The 22,364-nt window shown below is 43.3% G+C and overlaps 2 protein-coding genes and 1 pseudogene across 3 annotated transcripts in view; 1 reads left to right on the top strand and 2 right to left on the bottom strand.

Moving 5' to 3' along the window:
* LOC309815723 (tripartite motif-containing protein 60-like) overlaps positions 1-1,291 on the bottom strand; it is a gene marked incomplete at both ends in the record, with an annotated part of 48,302 nt that extends 47,011 nt beyond the window's left edge. The window contains 1 exon segment of the mRNA XM_082642672.1: positions 1,244-1,291. Coding sequence (XP_082498798.1) covers positions 1,244-1,291 — 48 coding nt within the window.
* Positions 1,292-1,812: 521 nt separating this feature from the next.
* On the bottom strand, positions 1,813-3,187 carry LOC309815719 (tripartite motif-containing protein 60-like; the record flags this gene model as incomplete). The annotated part of the gene is given in 4 exon segments (XM_082642653.1): positions 1,813-2,471; positions 2,573-2,862; positions 2,864-3,100; positions 3,102-3,187. Coding segments are annotated over 4 exon segments (1,272 nt in total).
* A 3,724-nt stretch (positions 3,188-6,911) lies between these two features.
* On the top strand, positions 6,912-13,122 carry LOC309815717 (transcription initiation factor TFIID subunit 7-like; annotated as a pseudogene). The gene is made up of 2 exons: positions 6,912-6,940; positions 12,092-13,122. The product of its transcript is annotated as a transcription initiation factor TFIID subunit 7-like (transcript).
* Positions 13,123-22,364: the final 9,242 nt, after the last annotated feature.

Raw genomic sequence — 22,364 nt, 5'->3', positions numbered from 1 at the left:
CCTATTTTCAGGGCAGGAATAGAGACACAGACATAAATAATGGACATGTGGACACAGTGGGGGATGGGGAGGGTAAGACCAATTAGCAGATTGGGATTGATATATATACACTACCATGCATAAAATAGATAGCTAGTGGGAACATGCTATAAAGCACAGGAAGCTCAGCTCAGTGCTCTGTGATGAACTAGATGGGTGGGATGGGGGGTGGGGTGGGAGGGAGGTCCAAGAAGGAGGGGATATATGGATACACGTAGCTGATTCACTTCATTGTACAGCAGGAACTAACACAACATTGTAGCAATTATACTCCAATTAAAAAAAGACTAAAAAGAAGAAAAAAGGGAATTCCCTGGTAGTCCAGGGTTTAGGACTCTGCACTCTGCCTAGGGCCCAGGTTCAATCCCTGGTCAGGGAACTAAAATCCCACCAGCTGTGTAGCGCAGCCAAAAACATAAAAGACTGAAATTTCTGGAACCATACTATTGTTTCATAAAGACTAATTCATTTAAATCAAGCAGGTACCCTGGCGTTCCCACACATACTCCTAATGGGTTCTCCCCTCCCCCATACTTATCTCCCCAACCCCACCTTCTAGACTCAGGCCTTGGAGTGAAAAGAACAGTTTGGGGGGACACTTTTCCAGTCCAGGCTACATACACAGGCCGACTATTCTGACTACCGTCTTCTACTCCATGCCGACCATCAATTCCATAACTCTACAGCACTCTACACTCAAATGTAATCCTCTTACTCTCCAATGTTCATTACTGTTAAAACACCGAGATCCTGAGGATGTGGCCCTCCAGCCCCTCTGCTTGCTTCCTGCCACCACATATCTGTCACACCACAAATCCCACTTGAGATTTTACATTTATTTTTGTCAGCCATTGGTTAATGACACTAGAGTGTATGGTTCATGGTCTGAATTCTTTGCTATTTTTCCTCAAAACTGATTATCTACTCCATTCTTATAGCTGTTGGAAAGCTCGGCTAGCGTGGGCTCAATAAACATCAGGCTAAGAAATTAAACCTGTGGCTGATTCCTAGCTCTCAAGATTCGACCTGTGACTTTTCTTAAGAGACCACTAAGTCTGGCGCCAGGAGATGCCCAGAAAGCCCCCTGCTCAGCTAAGCTCCCTCCGCCCTTCCTCAGGGCCCTCCCGGCTCACCTGGAGCACGTGGCTCAGCCCTCTCAGGCCCGAGGCTCTGAGCAGTCTGGAGGCTCCAGGGCAAGGCTCACATCTCTGGCCCCTGAGAGGCCAGTCCCTGGAAACTCGCTCGGGGCCATGGTGATGGGTGGTTGCACCGGAAGTGGGCGCGGATGGGCCTGCGCATGCTCAATGTCTAATGGTGGGGACCCGGAAGAGCCTGAGCAAGATGGTGGGGAGGGGTCGTTTCCCAGGTGACCGGGCAGTCATTGGCTTCTGCTGATCCTCTAATTCCGGAGCGACATTTTCATGTTATTAGTGCTTTGAGGTTGGTTTGAAAAGCTTTACCACCGGGTCTTCCTCCTTCCCTGCGCAGTAGAGGAGTGAAGAGCACAACTCCAAAGGCTTCATGCGAGCTGGGGTCACAGGGTGCAGCGGGGGCGGGGTAGTTTTGTTTCTGAAACCTAAGAACAATCAGTCACCTCTTTGGATCAGTTGCTTCTGGGTGGGTGAAGATTGTGCCCGGCCTCCCCGAGGAAGTAACTTTGTTTTTTTTTGTTTTTTGTTTTTGTTTATTACTGTTTATTACAAGGATGTTCCCTCAACACAGGGAGAAAATAGAACATACACATTGTCTTCTAAGGCGGCTCAGTACTCACCTTCAACTAGACTTAGTGCTTAGTGTAAGTGATTTTGAAAAAGGTCCAATAGAGAAATAGGGCATAGGTTTTTCTGTAAAAATGTCACTGAATAAATATAAAGGAGATCTCTTTTTCAAATTATAAAAAGAAATTTCTCCCAACTCGTAGTCCAGAAAAACGCCAATCCGACATGGGTTTCCTGAATCCCCTGTGTTAGGTGTACTACCCCAGAGCTGAATTTGCCAGCAGCCATTGCTTGGGTATGGTGATATAGGAGCATTTCTGGGGAAAGATTCTTTACACACACCTAAGGAGCAGTCACCTAGGCCTCTTACTTCTACCTGCCAAAAATGCCTGCCAGCATCAAATCCCTCAGAACTCAGGACTTCTAGGTGAGAAGTAAATGCCTCAGGATTATGAACACAGTTTGGTTCCATCCTTCGAAATCTTGCAGTTTTCCTGTCTTGTGAAACTTTGAGACTGTGGTGAGCAGTTTCAGCATCTAGTGTCAGATGTACCTGAAATGTGCAGATCATTTTGTGGAGGCCAAAATATTGTGGAGGGAGAGTGAAAACCACCTTCTTTAATTTGTAGGAAAAGGCTGCCGGGCTCTTTAGGTTTCCATATGTGCTGTGGATCCTTTCAATGCCTGTCAGTAAATCCAGGTCAGGTTGCAACACTTACCATTTATTTCACCAAGCAGATTTTTCAACGTGGATCCGTGGCCCGATATTTGGTGTTTTTTTTCAATTATTTTATCTTGAGCATCCTTCTCTCCACTTAGTAACCTAACATGAATTTCATCATGCTCTGTTCCCAAGAAATGCTTAATGCATTCAACTTCGGAGTGCAATTCCCTCCTTTGATTGTTCACCTTCCGCACCAAATCAAATGATTTTGAGGCTTGCATTTCTAATGACTTTTCAGTATATTCAAGCTGCTTTGTCAGGGGCTCAATGTGGGCTTTGAGCCTCGTCCTGTGACAGGCTGCAGCCTGCTCCATGGGTGCCAAGGGGTGATCACGGTGGTCAGAGGAGACCCTGCACTGAAGACACAGCAGCTCCAGGTCCTTCACAGAACAGGCTCAGAACCTGCTTGTGCTTCTCGCACAGGGGTTTCTCTTTCTGCCATTTCCTCTTTTCCTCTGTGCTGGGAAGCTGCTTCACAAAGTCAATCGTGAGACATAACTGAGTGTTCCTTCCAAAGCCCTTGTCAGGGCAGGGCTGGAGGCAGACAGGACAGGGGAAGATGTCGTGGAGACCCTCCCAGCACTGGTGGATGCAGGGGTGACAGGAGTTGTGCCCAGTCAGTGGTCACTGCATCTCTCAGGTCATCCAGGCAGACGGGGCAGCTGGCCTCTGCTTGGAGCTGTGCCAGGGAAGATGCCAGGGCCATTGTGCAGGGAGGGTTTCTGTCTAAGGAGACTCCCTTCAGAGAAACCTGGCTCTCCAGGGGTGGGGACAAGTGAGAAGCTTCTGACCTTTCAGCGTTCACTCTGCTCCTTCACGGCTGCCAGTAGGTTTGCCAAGATCTGCAGGGAGCTGTGGCCACTCAGGCCTATTTCTCCCCCTTCCCTTCAACCCTACAGCAGCCGCCAGGAGGACTGAGAGCCCCAGTCAGTCTCTGCTTCCTTTGGCACTTCTGTCCCTGTTACTTAATGGGCGGAAATCGAGCTCGCTAGGTGGTCCTCTTCTTCACAGAGAGCCACTGCTCCCAGTAGTGACGAAAAACAACAGCACAGGGACACAGTCGGCAAAATCCAGGTGTGGGCAACTCTATGACACAACTCACCAGGCATCTTCAAGAAAATAGTAACAAGAGTGAAAATAATGTATATTAGAGATTAAGAGCATACATACAATCAACAATATTTGACAAGGCTTTTGTTCTGAATTCAAATACATACATCCAAACAAAAAGATGGTTGCAGCCAGTTGGGATTCTGGATATCTGATGATTTTTTAAAGGTTATTAATGAAAAGACGTCCTATACGTGAAAGACACAGAGTACACTATTTACATTGAAAACACTATGATATGCAGGATTTGCTTCACAGTGATGAAGAGCAGGGATGGCTGGGGGCATCACTCACTGGATGTGGACATGGGATGTTGTAGGCTAAACTGTGTGCCCCCCACAGTTCATAAGTTGAAGCTGTAACTCCCAGGACGTCAGAATGGGACCCTATATAGTAATATAGTCTGTAATGTGCTGATTAAGGTAAAATGAGGCTGCTCAGGGAGGTCCTAATGCAACACTGATGGGTGTTCTTAGAAGGGGAAGAGACATCAGGGACGGGGACCCACAGAGAAAAGGCCATGTGAGATCACAGCCACGAGGAGGCCACCTGGGAGCCAAGGAGAGAGGCCTCAGGAGAAAGTGAACCTGCTGACCCGTTGGTATTCAACTTCCAGTCTCCAGAACTGGGACAATGAGTTTCTGTTGCTGAAGTCACCCTAATGTGTGGTGTTTTGCTGTGGCAGCCCTTGGAAACTGATAATCATGTTTGTTCTACTATTTTTCTATTAATTTACAATCTGAACATGTTCTATGTAAAAACACTTTTCACAAGGCTGACCAATGTTCTCAGTGTGCTCCTGTCCCAGCCAGGCCACGCCAGCTTCTCTCTTCCTTCTTTGAGCCACAACTCTCCCTCTCCCTCCATCCTAAAGTGTCCACATCCCTTCAGTCTCTATCTCCAAGGGAAATTTAGAGATTACAGCAGACTCAAAAGGCGTGCCAACCTGGGCATGTAAGTTGGAGTAGCCAATATGCAAAACAGCATGGAGTTTCCTCAAAAAAACTAAAAATGGAAGTGCCATATGATCCAGCAATGTCTCTTCTAGGCACATATTGAACAAAACTATAATTCAAAGTGATACATGTATCCCTATTTTCATAGCAGTGCTATTCACAATCCCCCAAACATGGAAGAAACCAAAATGTCCATCAACAGAGGAATGGATAAAGAAGATGTAGCACATGTATACAGTGGAATACTACTCATCCATTAAAAAGAACAAAATAATGCCTTTTGCAGCAACATGGATGGAACTTGAGATTATCATACTAAGTAAGTCAGAAAGAGAAAGACAAATGCCATACAATATCACTTACATGTATAATCTAAAATATGACACAAATTAACCTACCTATGAAACAGAAACAGACTCACAGACATACAAAACAAACTTGTGGTTCTAAAGGGGGAGGGAGGGGGTGGCAGAGGGACAGAGTGGGAGTTTGGGGTTAGCAGATGCAAACTATTGTATATGGAATGGGTAAACAACAAGGTCCTACTGTACAGCACACGGAACTATATTCAATATCCTGTTATAAACCATAATGGAAAAGAATATAAAAAAGAATGTATGTATATGTAATGTGAATTACTCAGCTATACAGCTGAAATTAACAAACTATTGTAAATCAACTCTACTTCAATTAAAAAAAAAAGATGTACCACCATTACAAGTAATTGATGTGAGTTGGCTGCAAGTTCAAACACATGAAAATAATACTATGATTCTGAGACAGGAAGACGAGAGCACAGCCATTCTGGAAAAAGACCTAGGAATGGCCTTGGGCAAAACAGGCACTGCAGGCTAAAGAACAAACTCCCTGGGGTCTGATTCCCAAAAGAAGAAAAAAAAAAAAAAAAGAAGAAGAAACAGGGCTTAAAAGGTTGACCTTCTCTCTATTACGATAAAACAAATGTCACAGGTGATTACAGTATAAAAAGAAACTGTGTGTATATATGTCCTTATGATAGCCAGCAAATATTTATCTTCCATAAAGTAACCACACAGGTACATACATAAAACCTTAACTAAGGAGCCCATATATTGAGAAGAAAATGGAACAGCAGTGAGCAGGGTGCCTGGCACACAGCAGGTCCATCCCACAGGAGCCCCTAGGACTTGCCCACACCTCCCGCAGGTATGGTCCAGGTGACAGGCAGATTCCAAGTCACACCCACACCCACAACTGGGGCTTCCTTCCCCCTACTGCATCTTCCTCTGAACCCATGGAATTTCCCACTCTGCAGGCCAGAGAGTCTGTTCCAAATGAATCCAATGAGAACCTCCTGCCCTCTAGTACCTCCCAGACCATCCTGTCTTGGCCCTTCTCCATCAGAGTGTGGTCACCCAGTGTCCCCTGGGCAGCTATGTTGTCCCTGCTCAGGCCCACCTGAGATTCTGGCCCCAAGTCCATGCTCACCTGTCCATGCTTCTCAGTCTTGGCTCTGTGCTGCAGGAGCTGCTCTGTGTCCTCAAGGCCTTGGGGGCATCCTGGCTCCACCCACTGGGGCTCTGGGCTTCTTCCTCACAGAGCAGAAGGTCTTCCTTGATCCAGGTCTTGATCCAGGTCTCAAGGCATGACACAGCCCACCTTCTCTGTTCACTGCTGGGGTCAGAATCTGGCCCCTTGGGCCTTAAAAGCCTGAAGGGAGACTCCTTTCCTTTATCCCATTAGACAGACTGCAGATGCAATCAGCCTGGGAAATTACAGGCTGCTGATGACACCTCTCATCTTCCTCTCTGATTGAATCCTCTGTCCAGGGAATGGAAGACTCTCACCCTTAATCCCCTTTCTCTAATTCTATCAGTGATATAGTTTCTGGCTCCTTGGAATACTTTTTTTTCCCCCAGAAGGCCATAAGTTAATTTTTTCCAGTTTTATTGAGATATATTTGACATATAATATCATATAACTTTAAAGTATACAATATAAGAATTTGATATATGTATATATTGTGAAATGATCACCACAATAAGTTTAGCTAACATTTATCACCTCACATAGTTAGAATTTTTATTTTTACTTGTGATAAGAACTTTTAAGATCTACTCTTCTAGCAACTTTCAAATATACAATACAGGCCCACAGGCTGCCTTCCCTGGGCAGGGGTGCTGGACCCAGCTGGGTTGAGGGCACTGATATGCAGTTCCCTTCCCACTGGCTGTCCTGCTTGGGTGCCAAGTTCCATACGGGATTTCATGGATCGGTAGTTCTGCAGGCTGGGGAATCTGACACCAAGGAGCTGGAAGATTCAGTGTCTGAATCAAAGTACCAATAAAATGATGTCCCGTGAAAGCTGAAAGTCTCCATGTGAATATGACGGACAGACAGTGCGTCTTCATTCAGTGAGCAGTTCTGAGCACCTGCCACACCAGGTGTGTGCTGGTTGCTGGAATCCCTGGCTGTTTGGGATGAGGTTCCTGCCCACAAGAAGTTAAGAATCTGGAGGCAGATGGAGTTAAGATGGTGGAGTAAGAGGACGTGAAGTTTGCATCTCCCCACAAGTACAACAAGAATGCATCAGAGCAATTCTTGCAGAGCACCTAATGGGTGCCGGTGGGGGACCTAAGGCACAGAAGAGGACGGGACAAATCCCCACATGACCAGGGTCTTTGTTCCAAGTCCAGGGGTCAGGCTTGATCTCCTGTGGTGGGAGCTCTGAGTCCAAGCTGCTGGGCTAACATAGAACTTCAGGCCCCAAGGAATATTCATTGGGGTCAGATTTCCCAGAGGTCTTCATATCAGTACCAAGACCTGGCTCCACCTAACTGCCTGCAAACTCCAGTGCTGGACGCCTCAGTCCAAACAACCAGCAAGACAGGAACACAGCCCCACCCGTCAGAAAAAAAAAATGAGACTATAGAAAAAGATGGTACAGATGAAAGAGCAAGGTAAACACCTACAAGTCCAAATAAATGAAGAGGAAATAGGCAACTTACCTGAAAAAGAATTCAGAGTAATGACAGTAAACATGATCCAAAATCTCAGAAATGGAATGGAGGCATGGATTGAGAAAATAAAAGAAATGTTTAACAAAGACAAAGAACTAAAGAAAAAACAGTGATAAACAACACAATAGTTGAAATGAAAAATAGACTAAAAGGAATCAATAGCAGAATAACTGAGGCAGCATAATGATTAAGTGAGCTGGTAGATAGAATGGTGGAAATTACTGCCAAGGAGCAGAATAAAGAAAAAAGAATGAAAAGAAATGACAGTCTCAGAGACTTCTGGGACAACATTAAATAGACCAACTTTCAAATTATAGGGGTCCCAGAAGAAGAAGAAAAAGATAAAGGGTCTGAGAAAATATTTGAAGAGATTACAGTCAAAAACTTCCCTAACACGAGAAAGGAAATAGTCAATCAAGTCCAGGAAGAACAGAGAGTCCCATACAGGATAAACCTAAGGAGAAACATGCCAAGACACATATTAATCAAACTAATAAAAACTAAATACAAAGAAAAAAATATGAAAAGCAGCAAGGGAAAAGCAAAAAAGAACATAGAAGGGAATCCTCATAAGGTTATCAACTGATTTTTCAGCAGAAACTCTGCAGGCCAGGAGGGAGTGGCAGGATATATTTAAAGCGATAAAAGGGAAAAACTTACAACCAAGATTACTCTACCCAGCAAGGATCTCATTCAGATTCGATGAGAAATCAAAAGCTTTACAGACAAGCAAAAACTAAGAGAATTCAGCACCACCAAACCAGATCTACAGCAAATGCTAGAGGAACTTCTCTGAAAGGGAAACACAAGAGGAGAAAAAGACCTACAAAAACAAACCCCAAACAATTAAGAAAATGGTAATAGGAACACACATATTGATAATTACCTTAAATATAAATGGATTAAATGCTCCCACCAAAAGACACACAATGGATACATTCTGGCTGAATAGATACAAAAAGAAGACCTGTATATATGTTGTCTACAAGAGACCCACTGCAGGCCTAGGGACACATACAGACTGAAAGTGAGGAGATGGAAAAAGATATTCCATGCAAATGGAAATCAAAAGAAAGTTGGAGCAGCAATACTAATATCAGACAAAATAGGCTTTAAAATAAAGACTGTTACAAGAGACAAAGAAGGATGCTACATACTGATTAAGGGATCAACAAAGAAGAAGATATAACAATTGTAAATACATACGCAGCCAGCACAGAAGCACCTCAATATATAAGGCAAATATTAACAGACATGAAAGGAAAACTTGACTGTAACACAATAATAGTGGGGGACTTTAGCACCCTGCTTACATCAATGGACATGTCATCCAGACAGAAACTCCATAAGGAAACACAAGCCTTAAATGACACAATAGACCCGATAGATTTAATTGATATTTACAGGACATTCCATCCGAAAGCACCATAATACACTTTTTTCTCAAGTGCACATGGAACATTCTCCAGGATAGATCATATCTTGGGTCACAAATCAAGCCTAGTAAATTTAAGAAAATTGAAATCATATCAAGCATCTTTTCTGACCACAATGCTATGAGATTAGAAATCAACTACAGGAAAAATAAAAACCCACACACACGTAGAGGTTAAACAATATGCTACTAAATAACCAGGAGATCACTGAAGAAGTCAAAGAGGAAATCAAAAAATACACAGAAACAAATGACAACAAAAGCACCATGACCCAAAACCTGTGGGGTGCAGCAAAAGCAGTTCTAAGAGGGAAGCTTATATCAATACAATCCTACCTCAAGAAACAAGAAACATCCCCAATAAACAATGTAACATTACACCTAAAGCAACTAGAAAAAGAATAAACAAAACCCAAAGTTAGAATGAAGGAAACTGTAAAAATCAGAGCAGAAATAAATGATATAGAAATGAAGAAAACAATAGCAAAGATCAATAAAACTAAAACCTGGTTCTTTGCGAAGAGAAAAAAAAATGATAAACCTTTAGCCAGACTCATCAAGAAAAAAAGGGAGAGGGTTCAAATCAGTGAATTAGAAATGAAAAAGAAAAATGACAATGGACATTGCAGAACTGCAAAGGATCATAAGAGACTACTACAAGCAACACTATGCCAAAAAAATAGACAACCTGGAAGAAATGGACAAATTCTTAGTAAGGTACAACCTTCTGAGACTGAGCCAGGACGAAACAGAAAATGTAAACTGACGAATCACAAGGAATGAAATTGAAATTGTGATCAAAAATCTTCCAACAAACAAAAGTCCAGGACCAGATGGATTCACAGGTGAATTCTATGAAAACATTTAAAGAGCTAACACCCATCCTTCTCAAACTCTTCCATAAAATTACAGAGAAAGCTTGGAAAAACTCCCAAGCTCATTCTACCAGGCCGCCATGTCCCGGATACCAAAACCAGACAAAGATATTACAAAAAAAGAAAATTACAGACCAATATCACTGATGATTCTCAACAAAATACTAGCAAACAGAATCTAACAACACATTAAAAGGATCATACAACATGATCAAGTGAGATTTATCCCAAGGATGCAATGATTCTTCAATATATGCAAATCAATCAATGTGATACACCATATTAACAAATGGAAGAATAAAAACCATATGATCATCTCAACAGATGCAGAAAAATGTTTGGACAAAATTCAACACATATTTATGATAAAAACTCTCCAGAAAGTGGGCATAGAGGGAACCTACCTCAACATAATAAAGGCCATATATGACAAACACACAGCAAACATCATTCTCAATGGTGAAAAACTGAAAGCATTTCCTCTAAGATCAGGAACAAGACAAGGATGTTAACTCTCACCACTATTATTCAACATAGTTTTGAAAGTCCCCGCCATGGCAGTCAGAAAAGAAAAAAAACAAAAGGAATCCAAATTGGAAAAGAAGAAGTAAAACTGTCACTGCTTGCCAGTGACATGATACTATACATAAAAAATCCTAAAGATGCCACCAGAAAACTACTAGAGCTCATCAATGAATATGATAAAGTTGCAGGATACAAAATTAATGCACAGAAATCTCTTGCATTCCTATACACTAACAACAAAATATCAGAAAGAGATATTAAGGAAACAATCACATTTACTATTACCACAAAGGATACCTAGGAATTAACCTACATAAAGGGGCAAAATTCCTGTACTCAGAATACTATAAGTTACAGATGAAAGAAATCAAAGATGACACAAACAGTTGGAGAGATATACCATGTTCTTGGATTGGAAGAATGAATATTGTGAAAGTGACTATACTACCCAAAGCTGATTCAACTGCATAAAGGTTCAATGCAGTCCCTATCAAATTACTGTGGCATTTTTCACAGAACTAGAACAAAATATCTTAAAATTTGTATGGAGATACAAAAGACCTCGAATAGCCAAAGCAATCTTGAGAAAGAAAAACGGAGCTGGAGGAATCAGGCTTCCTGACTTCAGACTATACTACAAAGGTACAGTCATCAAGACAGCATGGTACTGGTGCAAAAACAGAAATATAGATCAATGGAACAGGAGAGAAAGCCCAGATATAAACCCATGCATCTATGGTCACCTAATCTATGACAAAGGAGACAAGAATATATTGACACAATGGAGAAAAGACAGTCTCTTCAATATGTAGTCCTGGGAAAACTGGACAGCTACATGTAAAAGAATGAAATTAGAACATCCCCTAACCCCATACACAGAAAATAAACTCAAAATGGATTAATGACCTAAAGGTAAGCCCGGACACTATAAAACTCTTACAGGAAAACATAGGCAGAACACTCTTTGACATAGATCCCAGCAAGATCTTTTTTGACTCACATCCTAGACTAATGAAAATAAAAACAAAAATAAACAAGTGGGGGCCTCCCTGGTGGCGCAGTCGTTGAGAGTCCGCCTGCCGATGCAGGGGATACGGGTTCGTGCCCCGGTCTGGGAGGATCCCATATGCCGCGGAGCGGCTGGGCCCGTGAGCCATGGCCGCTGGGCCTGCGCATCCGGAGCCTGTGCTCCGCAACGGGAGAGGCCACAACAGTGAGAGGCCCGCATACCGCAAAAAAAAAAAAATAAAATAAATAAAAAAATAAATAAACAAATGGGACCTCATTAAAATTAAAAGGTTTGTACAGCAAAGGAAACCATAAACAAGACAAAAATACAACCTTCAGAATGGGAGAAAATATTTGCAAAGGAAACAACTGACAAGGGATTAATCTCCAAAATATACAAACAGCTCATGCAGCTCAGTGTCAAGAAAACAAACAACTCAATCAAAAAATGGGTGGGGCTTCCCTGGTGGCGCAGTGGTTGGGGGTCCGCCTGCCGGTGCAGGGGACACGGGTTTGTGCCCCGGTCCGGGAGGATCCCGCGTGCCGCGGAGCGGCTGGGCCCGTGAGCCATGGCCGCTGGGCCTGCGCGTCCGGAGCCTGTGCTCCGCAATGGGAGGGGCCACAACAGTGAGAGGCCCGCGTACCGCAAAAAAAAAAAAAAAAAAAGCGTGGAGCGTGACGTAGCTGTTTTTTCTCGGCTAGGTCTGCTGCAACGGACGGAGGCCGGCTGAGCTGCGGTGTTCGGAGCTGCGGTTCTTGGCGAGATTTTGCGTTGCCCGTCCTCAGCCATTTCACCGATAATCAGCGGATCACTTTGCCAAGTGCCGGGAAGAACAAAGGAATTCGGAAGGAGACTCTCGGCTCCCGGCCGCCTTGCTCTGAGTGGCTTCCTTTTCCGCTCGCGCCTGTCCGGAGAAACTGGACTTATAACCGTCACTGGATTATGCTTGTCTCTACAGCTGATGGTGATCTCTGTCCTCCTGTTGAGGAACCAGTTGCTACTGCTTATCCCAAAGCAAGCAAGAAAAAGGATAAGGCCAAAGAGAAAAAGTTTATATGGAACCATGGAATTACTCCGCCTCTAAAAAATGTCAGAAAGAGAAGGTTCCGTAAGACAATAAAGAAGAAGTATATTGAATCTCCAGATGTGGAAAAAGAAGTAAAGCGGTTGCTGAGAGCAGATGCTGAAGCTGTCAGTACCCGTTGGGAAATAATTACTGAAGATGAAACAAAAGAAGCAGAAAATCAAGGCCTTGATATCTCTTCCCCAGGAATGTCTGGCCACAGGCAGGGCCATGCCTCATTAGAACATGATGAGCTTCGGGAGATATTCAATGACCTCAGCAGCAGCAGTGAAGATGAAGATGAGACACAGCATCAAGATGAAGGAGATATAAACATCATGGACACTGAGGAAGATCTGGAAAGGCAGCTACAGGACAAGCTAAATGAGTCAGATGAACACCAGCAAGAAAACGAGGGAACTAATCAGCTGGTTATGGGAATTCAGAAACAGATTGATAACATGAAAGGCAAGCTCCAAGAGACCCAGGACAGGGCAAAGCGACAGGAGGATCTCATCATGAAAGTGGAAAACCTGGCTCTCAAGAACAGATTTCAGGCTGTGCTGGATGAACTGAAACAAAAGGAAGAGCGAGAAAAGGAGCAGCTCAGCTCTTTGCAAGAAGAGCTAGAATCACTCCTAGAGAAGTGAGGAGAGTTTTGGTACTTAATTTCATTCCTGACAGTGGTCAGCCTTTTCTTCCTCTTTTCCTTTTTCTCTGAATATCTATTGTTCTTAAAATCAAAGCACAAAATTTCATGCCTAACTGTTGTGAATTTTTTTAAATAAGGAATTTGGTGCATCTCTTTAATGAGCTATAAGTTTTCTTCAGACAGGGACCATGTCCTATACATTTTTCACTTGTTGAACTGGGTTTAGCTGGGCATAAAGCAGGTACTAAAAACCTATTGACTAATTATATTGCTTTCTCTTTTCTTCCTGTCAGGATTGTGCTGTACTATTTGAGGTTTTTAGTACAGTTGCTTTTGGGAAAATTTCACTGTTACAGCATGGGTCTTTCCAAATGCACTAAAATAAAACACAGTGCAAATGGATTCCAGTAATATGACAAGTGAATTCTAAGGTTTATTCATTTCACTTATGTGAAATCACACCATTTTCTAAAATAATGATTAATAATTATAAATATATTTCAAGGTACAGGTGATTTTCATGTCTATTTTATTTTTATTTATTTTGCTTGTTGAATTATTTTTTTAATTTTTTAATTTTCTAACTTTTTATTTTATATTGGAGTATAGCCGATTAACAGTGTGATACTTTCATGTGCAAAGCAAAGCGACTCAGCCATACAAATATATAGATATCCATACTCCCCCAAACTCCCCTCCCATCCAGGCTTCCATATAACATTGAACGGAGCTCCCTGTGCTATACAGTAGGTCCTTGTTGGTTACCCATTTTAAATATAGCTGTTCCTTGGAATACATTGAAAAGTCCTCATTTTTCTTTTCTAAAGTGAAATTGCTGAACATTCTTGGCCTGTCCCTTCAGAGGTTATTTGAATTCCATCTGCCCCTTAAAGGAGGTGTTTCCCAAATGTATCCTAATCTCCGTTTCTGGATTTCCAAAGCCCTTCTGCAGTTCTCAACCTCTCAGGCCCTCAGGCAGCAGACAAGCTCTCTCCTTGAGGTGCAGCTGCACCTCTCCTTCAGGAGGTGAGGGCTTTGTGGGAGTGTTGTAGCAGGTGGGCGAGGGGCTGTCATGGGGCAGCCACCAGGACAGGTTTAGGGACAGGCTTCCCTGGATGGAATGAAATAGAAGTTGGCCTTGAGGAGGCCTTGAATGTATTTTAAATACATTTCCCTGGAACTCCGTATGTTTTGTAAGTTCCGAAGTAATCCTGAATCTCCACTTCCAGATTTGATCTTTCTCACATCTTTATATTCATAGAAGACTAAGGATCTTTGTATTAATATATAATGAATGCCTGCATGATGTCCCGTTCATTGATGGCTCAATCATTCCTATGTTAATCCATCACACCTGTCCTCAGTATCCCCTGTCCCTGGATGCTGACACTAGGACGCCAGCACACTCCCCACAAGCAGGCAGTTATGGTGCTCACGGAGGGAGATGGGTCTCAGGTGAAGGTGCTCCTCTTGTCTCCCTGAGGATAGCCATCTACTCCCAGGAGAGCAGAAAGCTTTTCTTAAACAGGAGCACCTATGCCTGCACTCCAGAAACATCTTCCTTCAAACGTTGAAGGGTAAAATGATGGGATGTGCGTTACAGAAAAGCCTTCCCAGGTAGAATGGTCATATGGGGAACCTCCTCTCCTCTGTTTCCCTTTCTAGAGGAATCCTGCTTAATGGCTTTTTGATGAACCTTTCCAAGTAGCCTGCATATAAAACCCAACGTTTATATGACGTATACTTTATGTGTATAGAACCTTCCCCTGGGTATATTTGCAATGAGGGCAATCTATCTCATCTTAAATGCTTATTTTCCACTTATTTTTGTCCTGTATCAGCACATCTACTTCATTGTTTTAAAATGTGTTGTCAAGGACAACTCAGGAAATCGTTTAAATAGGCACTTTTATGAAGTGCCTACAAGCTACCCACTCCTCTAAAATATTGTTTCCAGTGATGATTTGCCTCTCTAGTTTGGTCCCTGAACATAGGTAAACAAAATAAAATGTAAAATCATAGTTGATTATTAAAATCGTGTTTTTGTGGATTTTATTCGGGATTTCATTGAGGCAGCGATCCAAATTGGAGAGACAGGAAACTTTTAGTATGAGTCATCCAATCCATGGAGGTGGGGTATACTCTTACATTTATAAAGGTCTTCCTTAATCTCTTTCATTACATGTTTATGATTTTGTTCATACAACTTCTGCATTTCATGTCTAGATTCATTCAAATGTGTTTTACATGTTGATGCAATTGTAAAAGATTCACTTTCAACACTATATTTTTGTTTCTCACATGTGGATATACTTAAAATATGTATTAATACTTTATACAATAATCTTGCTAAAATCCCCTCTAGGCTATATCATTTCTCTTCAGGTTCTTCGAGTTTCATAACAGACAGTTTTATCTTTTGCAAATAATGACAGTTTTCTTTCTTTCAGTGTTTAAGACTTTTTCAGCATCTCCGTACTGAGCTGGTAGACCCTCTGGTGGGGACTTTACACTTGAGCACCAAGGCGTCGCACCTTAACCTACTGATCAATCATAGCATCACCAAACAGGAGCAACTCCACATTATGTGTACAGTTATTTGCTGGTGTTTTTGAGCTACTCTGCATCACCTATAAATCATCTAACCACAAAACACTGAATCTGAATTGGATGAGCATTTGTAGCATCCTTTCACTTTATGGTAAATGTAGGGAGTAGAGGAGGAATATGTTAATGACCTTAAAAGAAGCAGCACTTGAATGTGGGAAATTGTACAGGTCAATGAGTCAATGCTGCCATAAAAAAAAAAAAAAGAATAGAGTTGAAAATGAAAAAAAAAAAATCCTAACTGTGAAACATGAAAGTTCTTTGGATCCACATTTGAATAAACCGACAGAAAAAAAGACATTTATGAGGCAGTTGGGGAATTTTGACTATGAAGTAGTAAATGATATCAAGGCATTGTTGCTTGTTTTCTAGGTATTATAAAGGTTTTAGTAAAAAAGGTCCACATTTTTAGTGGGGTATGATGTATACAAGTATGAAAGCAACCATAAAGGGAAGAAAAAAGATGAGTTAACAAAATTTTGATAAATGTTGAATGTGGGTTGATGGTACTATTTTTTAATGCAATTGTGTCTGCTTCTCTGCATCTTTGAAATTTTTCATAATAATTAATTTTGAAGTATACTGAAAAGTACAAAGTAACTTGAGCCGCATGAAGAATGATTCTGGGGTACCTCAAAATTATCTGTAACACTAATTTTTTTCGTAATATAAAATATTGAATCAAATATGACAAAATATAGCAGGCATTAGTAATACATGAATTAGTTATGCATGAATTTGGCAAGAAATTGTTTATGAAGGAAAAATCAGTAATACATATCCTATTTTTAAGATTCTGACATTTTGTTCATCATGGACATTTTGCTTTAATTTTGACTTTTTTTTTTTTCTCGTTACGCGGGCCTCTCACTGTTGTGGCCTCTCCCGTTGCGGAGCACAGGCTCCGGACGCGCAGGCCCAGCGGCCATGGCTCACGGGCCCAGCTGCTCCGCGGCGTGTGGGATCTTCCCGGACCAGGGCACGAACCCGTGTCCCCTGCATCGGCACGTGGACTGTCAACCACTGCGCCACCAGGGAAGCCCTAATTTCGACTTTTAAAAATACTTAAAGTAGTATTGGTCTTGATCCCTGTGTGTTTTGGCACCCCTTAAATTGTGCACCTGAGATGAGTCCCATGTTCTCCTCCCTGTAGACCCAATCCTGCCACTCAACACATGGAGCTGAGCTGGAGTCGTGGCTTGAGAGCGGCGATTCTGGACACATGAGAATCTTGTTTTTCATAACTATGAGCCCACCTCCCCCAGTGCAACCCCTACCCTGAGGGAACCTGGCTCAGCCTTCTCTTCCCACAAGATCTATCTCTCCTCTGTCCCTGTCAACACTCTCAAGCCAAAGGGATGGGAACCACTTTTATTTAGCACCTGGGCTCACTACTCTCAGCAAGGGAGGACACACCATGGGGAACCCTCTAGCATTTCAGGGAGGGGGTGTTATTTTGGTGGTGGTGTGTTATGGGGTTTAGGAAAAGGCTAAGGAAGAAGGACATTGCTCTGATAAGATATTGCCAGTAGGGGATTCATTCTGTGATGGGGTATCTTCATAAACCTCATGCAGAAGGAGGGAAGACTAGACTGAGGCTGAAGATGTGATGGGCACAGTAATGGCCGTCACTCCTATTAGCGAAGAGAGGCAGGTCCTGTCCTGGGTGTTGGGTCATTTTTGTGGTTTGAACGATGTTCATGTTTTGTCTGCGTCCAGACCTGCTTCAAGAGTAGTCTTGTGTTTGTCTTGTTGATCAGAGTCACAGAGTGGCCCTGTCGGATGATGTTGCTGTTCTGTGAAGCTGTTTACGTTCATCAGGAGAACAGCAAGACCTAGGTGAGGGTGCCGGGCCAGCTCCCATTCATGGGGGCAGGGGTGGGCATTTCTTTCTCCAGGCTCCCCAGTTCTGACGATCACTGGGCAGGGATGAGAAATGAATGTGCTCTGTTGCATAGCAGTCTGTGGGACCAGAACACAGGTGGAGAGACGCTGGTGGAAAGTGAGAGGCAGTCAAGGGCAGAACCCCAGGGACCACAGTCACAGAGCAGCCAGGAAGAGGAAAACAAAGCAGAAACAGCCATTGAAAGAGCACCTGCGACTGGTTGACAAAGTCCAGGTCCTGAGCCCTCAGGTCATGAAAGTGTCAATGGTGTTGGAAACAGAATCACCATGAGGAACCATCTGAGTAGAAAGGCAGGACTGAAACCTTGATGAGAGAGTGAAAGTCTGATTGTAGGGAGTTGGATTTGATGACTGTAACTCAGGCATTTATTCCAGATGAGGCCATCAAAGTTGAACACTTGACTGTTTACATCAGTTCTTTCAGTCTGGGGAGCTCCAACTAAGGTCTGCCCCTCACTAGTGTGGAAATATCGATTGTGCCCCCAAAATGTCCAAGGGAATGAACTGCTGGGAGGGCTTTAGAGCCAAACTAAGTGAGGGACCTTATCCTGAAGAATGAAGAAGAAATGTATTTATAATTATGTGAACACTCACCTACTATGTTCAATATCGATAGAATAAAATTTATATTTTAAGGCAGGACAAGAAAATTTAAACCTAAAATTCACTCTCTCTGTCCCTTTGGGCCTCCTCCCTCTCCCCTGATGTGCAGGGTGCCTCTGCATCACACATAACCCACAGCTCCTAAAAGATGGGAGAACCTGCTCGAACATAAATATCAATCTTTTCCCCTTTCTTTGATGCTAGCAATGTGACTTATTAAAAGAAGAGCTTCTTTCCCAGCTCCGTAGGGAGTCATGGACCTTGCTGCTCACTTTGTACGTGCTTACCTTAGTGAACTTTATGTAACATATCCATATGTTATTTATTTATTTATTTTTTATTGCCCCGCAGAAGTCAAGGGGATCAGTGTGCTGGCCTGACAGATGACCTCCAGGAAGTGAAGGCATGGGAAATGGAGAAATGGGGGCTCAGAACAGAAGGAAGCTGAGATGTGGCGCGGCAGGTGGGGGGAGGGGTGGGGATGGGGCCAGAAAAGCAGCAGAGTTCCTGGAGGGGACAGCACCCTCCCCCCTCCTTCTGGCACCCCAGACCAGGCCAGAGAGGAAGAACAGCGGCAACAAGCTCCTCTGAGGGCTTCCTAAGTGCCTGGAGCTGTGTTAAATGCTTTAAGGACATTATCTTATTTCATCCTGGTAAGTGCACCCATTTTGCAAACACGGAAACTGAGGCATGGAGGTCTCACGGCCACTTCAAGGTGGAGCCTGTCTGATCCCAAAGCCAGAGATTAACGGCTCCTCTTGTCTCCCACCTCACAACAATCCCCTCACCCTTCACCAAAGTGGCAGCCCTGAAAGAACCAGCAGCCCTTTACCGCCCAGAGGGAAAACTGAGGCCCAGAGAGAGGAAGGTTATTGGACAAATACTGGGGTTTAGGGCAAGTTGAGGTGGGGCCACCTCAAACATTTTTAGCTACGAAGAGAGAGACTCCAACTATGGGGCTTGGGGGAGGGACCCCTCCACCACCCCTCGGTCAACGTAGCGACCTCCATCTTGCTTCCCACAAGCAGCCCAGCCTCCTCCCTCCAGAAGCATTACCTGAGCTCAGGAGTTAACCTACAGCGTCCATATGTTATTTTGATGGACGATCCTGTGTCTCAAACACGTACATGACTATACCTTCAACTTCTAACAGGTGGAACTTCGGTTATATTCCTCAGTGTGGCTTGAAAGAAATTCCCTTCTTAACGTCATTGTTAACTGAATTTTTGTGGACAACACGTACTATTGATTTGTTTCTTTGGTAAAAATCTAGTAACTGGAAGAAGTGACAGATGAGGTACCTAGAGAATCCAGAAGGCTGTATGTGGCCCCTTTGCAGCGCCCTCTAGTGGTTCTGAATGTGTGGTTCCCAGACCAACATCATCTGCGTCAATTCAAATACATACATCCAAACAAAAAGATGGTTGCAGCCAGTTGGGGTTCTGGATATCTGATGATTTTTTAAAGGTTATTAATGAAAAGACATCCTATACGTGAAAGACACAGAGTACACTATTTACATTGAAAACACTATGATATGCAGGATTTGCTTCACAGTGATGAAGAGCAGGGATGGCTGGGGGCATCACTCACTGGATGTGGACATGGGATGTTGTAGGCTAAACTGTGTGCCCCCCACAGTTCATAAGTTGAAGCTGTAACTCCCAGGACGTCAGAATGGGACCCTATATAGTAATATAGTCTGTAATGTGCTGATTAAGGTAAAATGAGGCTGCTCAGGGAGGTCCTAATGCAACACTGATGGGTGTTCTTAGAAGGGGAAGAGACATCAGGGACGGGGACCCACAGAGAAAAGGCCATGTGAGATCACAGCCACGAGGAGGCCACCTGGGAGCCAAGGAGAGAGGCCTCAGGAGAAAGTGAACCTGCTGACCCGTTGGTATTCAACTTCCAGTCTCCAGAACTGGGACAATGAGTTTCTGTTGCTGAAGTCACCCTAATGTGTGGTGTTTTGCTGTGGCAGCCCTTGGAAACTGATAATCATGTTTGTTCTACTATTTTTCTTTTAATTTACAATCTGAACATGTTCTATGTAAAAACACTTTTCACAAGGCTGACCAATGTTCTCAGTGTGCTCCTGTCCCAGCCAGGCCACGCCAGCTTCTCTCTTCCTTCTTTGAGCCACAACTCTCCCTCTCCCTCCATCCTAAAGTGTCCACATCCCTTCAGTCTCTATCTCCAAGGGAAATTTAGAGATTACAGCAGACTCAAAAGGCGTGCCAACCTGGGCATGTAAGTTGGAGTAGCCAATATGCAAAACAGCATGGAGTTTCCTCAAAAAAACTAAAAATGGAAGTGCCATATGATCCAGCAATGTCTCTTCTAGGCACATATTGAACAAAACTATAATTCAAAGTGATACATGTATCCCTATTTTCATAGCAGTGCTATTCACAATCCCCCAAACATGGAAGAAACCAAAATGTCCATCAACAGAGGAATGGATAAAGAAGATGTAGCACATGTATACAGTGGAATACTACTCATCCATTAAAAAGAACAAAATAATGCCTTTTGCAGCAACATGGATGGAACTTGAGATTATCATACTAAGTAAGTCAGAAAGAGACAAATGCCATACAATATCACTTACATGTATAATCTAAAATATGACACAAATTAACCTACCTATGAAACAGAAACAGACTCACAGACATACAAAACAAACTTGTGGTTCTAAAGGGGGAGGGAGGGGGTGGCAGAGGGACAGAGTGGGAGTTTGGGGTTAGCAGATGCAAACTATTGTATATGGAATGGGTAAACAACAAGGTCCTACTGTACAGCACACGGAACTATATTCAATATCCTGTTATAAACCATAATGGAAAAGAATATAAAAAAGAATGTATGTATATGTAATGTGAATTACTCAGCTATACAGCTGAAATTAACAAACTATTGTAAATCAACTCTACTTCAATTAAAAAAAAAAGATGTACCACCATTACAAGTAATTGATGTGAGTTGGCTGCAAGTTCAAACACATGAAAATAATACTATGATTCTGAGACAGGAAGACGAGAGCACAGCCATTCTGGAAAAAGACCTAGGAATGGCCTTGGGCAAAACAGGCACTGCAGGCTAAAGAACAAACTCCCTGGGGTCTGATTCCCAAAAGAAGAAAAAAAAAAAAAAAAGAAGAAGAAACAGGGCTTAAAAGGTTGACCTTCTCTCTATTACGATAAAACAAATGTCACAGGTGATTACAGTATAAAAAGAAACTGTGTGTATATATGTCCTTATGATAGCCAGCAAATATTTATCTTCCATAAAGTAACCACACAGGTACATACATAAAACCTTAACTAAGGAGCCCATATATTGAGAAGAAAATGGAACAGCAGTGAGCAGGGTGCCTGGCACACAGCAGGTCCATCCCACAGGAGCCCCTAGGACTTGCCCACACCTCCCGCAGGTATGGTCCAGGTGACAGGCAGATTCCAAGTCACACCCACACCCACAACTGGGGCTTCCTTCCCCCTACTGCATCTTCCTCTGAACCCATGGAATTTCCCACTCTGCAGGCCAGAGAGTCTGTTCCAAATGAATCCAATGAGAACCTCCTGCCCTCTAGTACCTCCCAGACCATCCTGTCTTGGCCCTTCTCCATCAGAGTGTGGTCACCCAGTGTCCCCTGGGCAGCTATGTTGTCCCTGCTCAGGCCCACCTGAGATTCTGGCCCCAAGTCCATGCTCACCTGTCCATGCTTCTCAGTCTTGGCTCTGTGCTGCAGGAGCTGCTCTGTGTCCTCAAGGCCTTGGGGGCATCCTGGCTCCACCCACTGGGGCTCTGGGCTTCTTCCTCACAGAGCAGAAGGTCTTCCTTGATCCAGGTCTTGATCCAGGTCTCAAGGCATGACACAGCCCACCTTCTCTGTTCACTGCTGGGGTCAGAATCTGGCCCCTTGGGCCTTAAAAGCCTGAAGGGAGACTCCTTTCCTTTATCCCATTAGACAGACTGCAGATGCAATCAGCCTGGGAAATTACAGGCTGCTGATGACACCTCTCATCTTCCTCTCTGATTGAATCCTCTGTCCAGGGAATGGAAGACTCTCACCCTTAATCCCCTTTCTCTAATTCTATCAGTGATATAGTTTCTGGCTCCTTGGAATACTTTTTTTCCC

This window comes from Mesoplodon mirus (assembly GCF_964341445.2).
Source record: "Mesoplodon mirus genome assembly, chromosome: 2".
NCBI classification, from domain to species: Eukaryota; Metazoa; Chordata; class Mammalia; order Artiodactyla; family Ziphiidae; genus Mesoplodon; species Mesoplodon mirus.
Note: the sequence above shows the minus strand (reverse complement) of the source record. Positions and strands in the feature narration are given on the sequence as shown.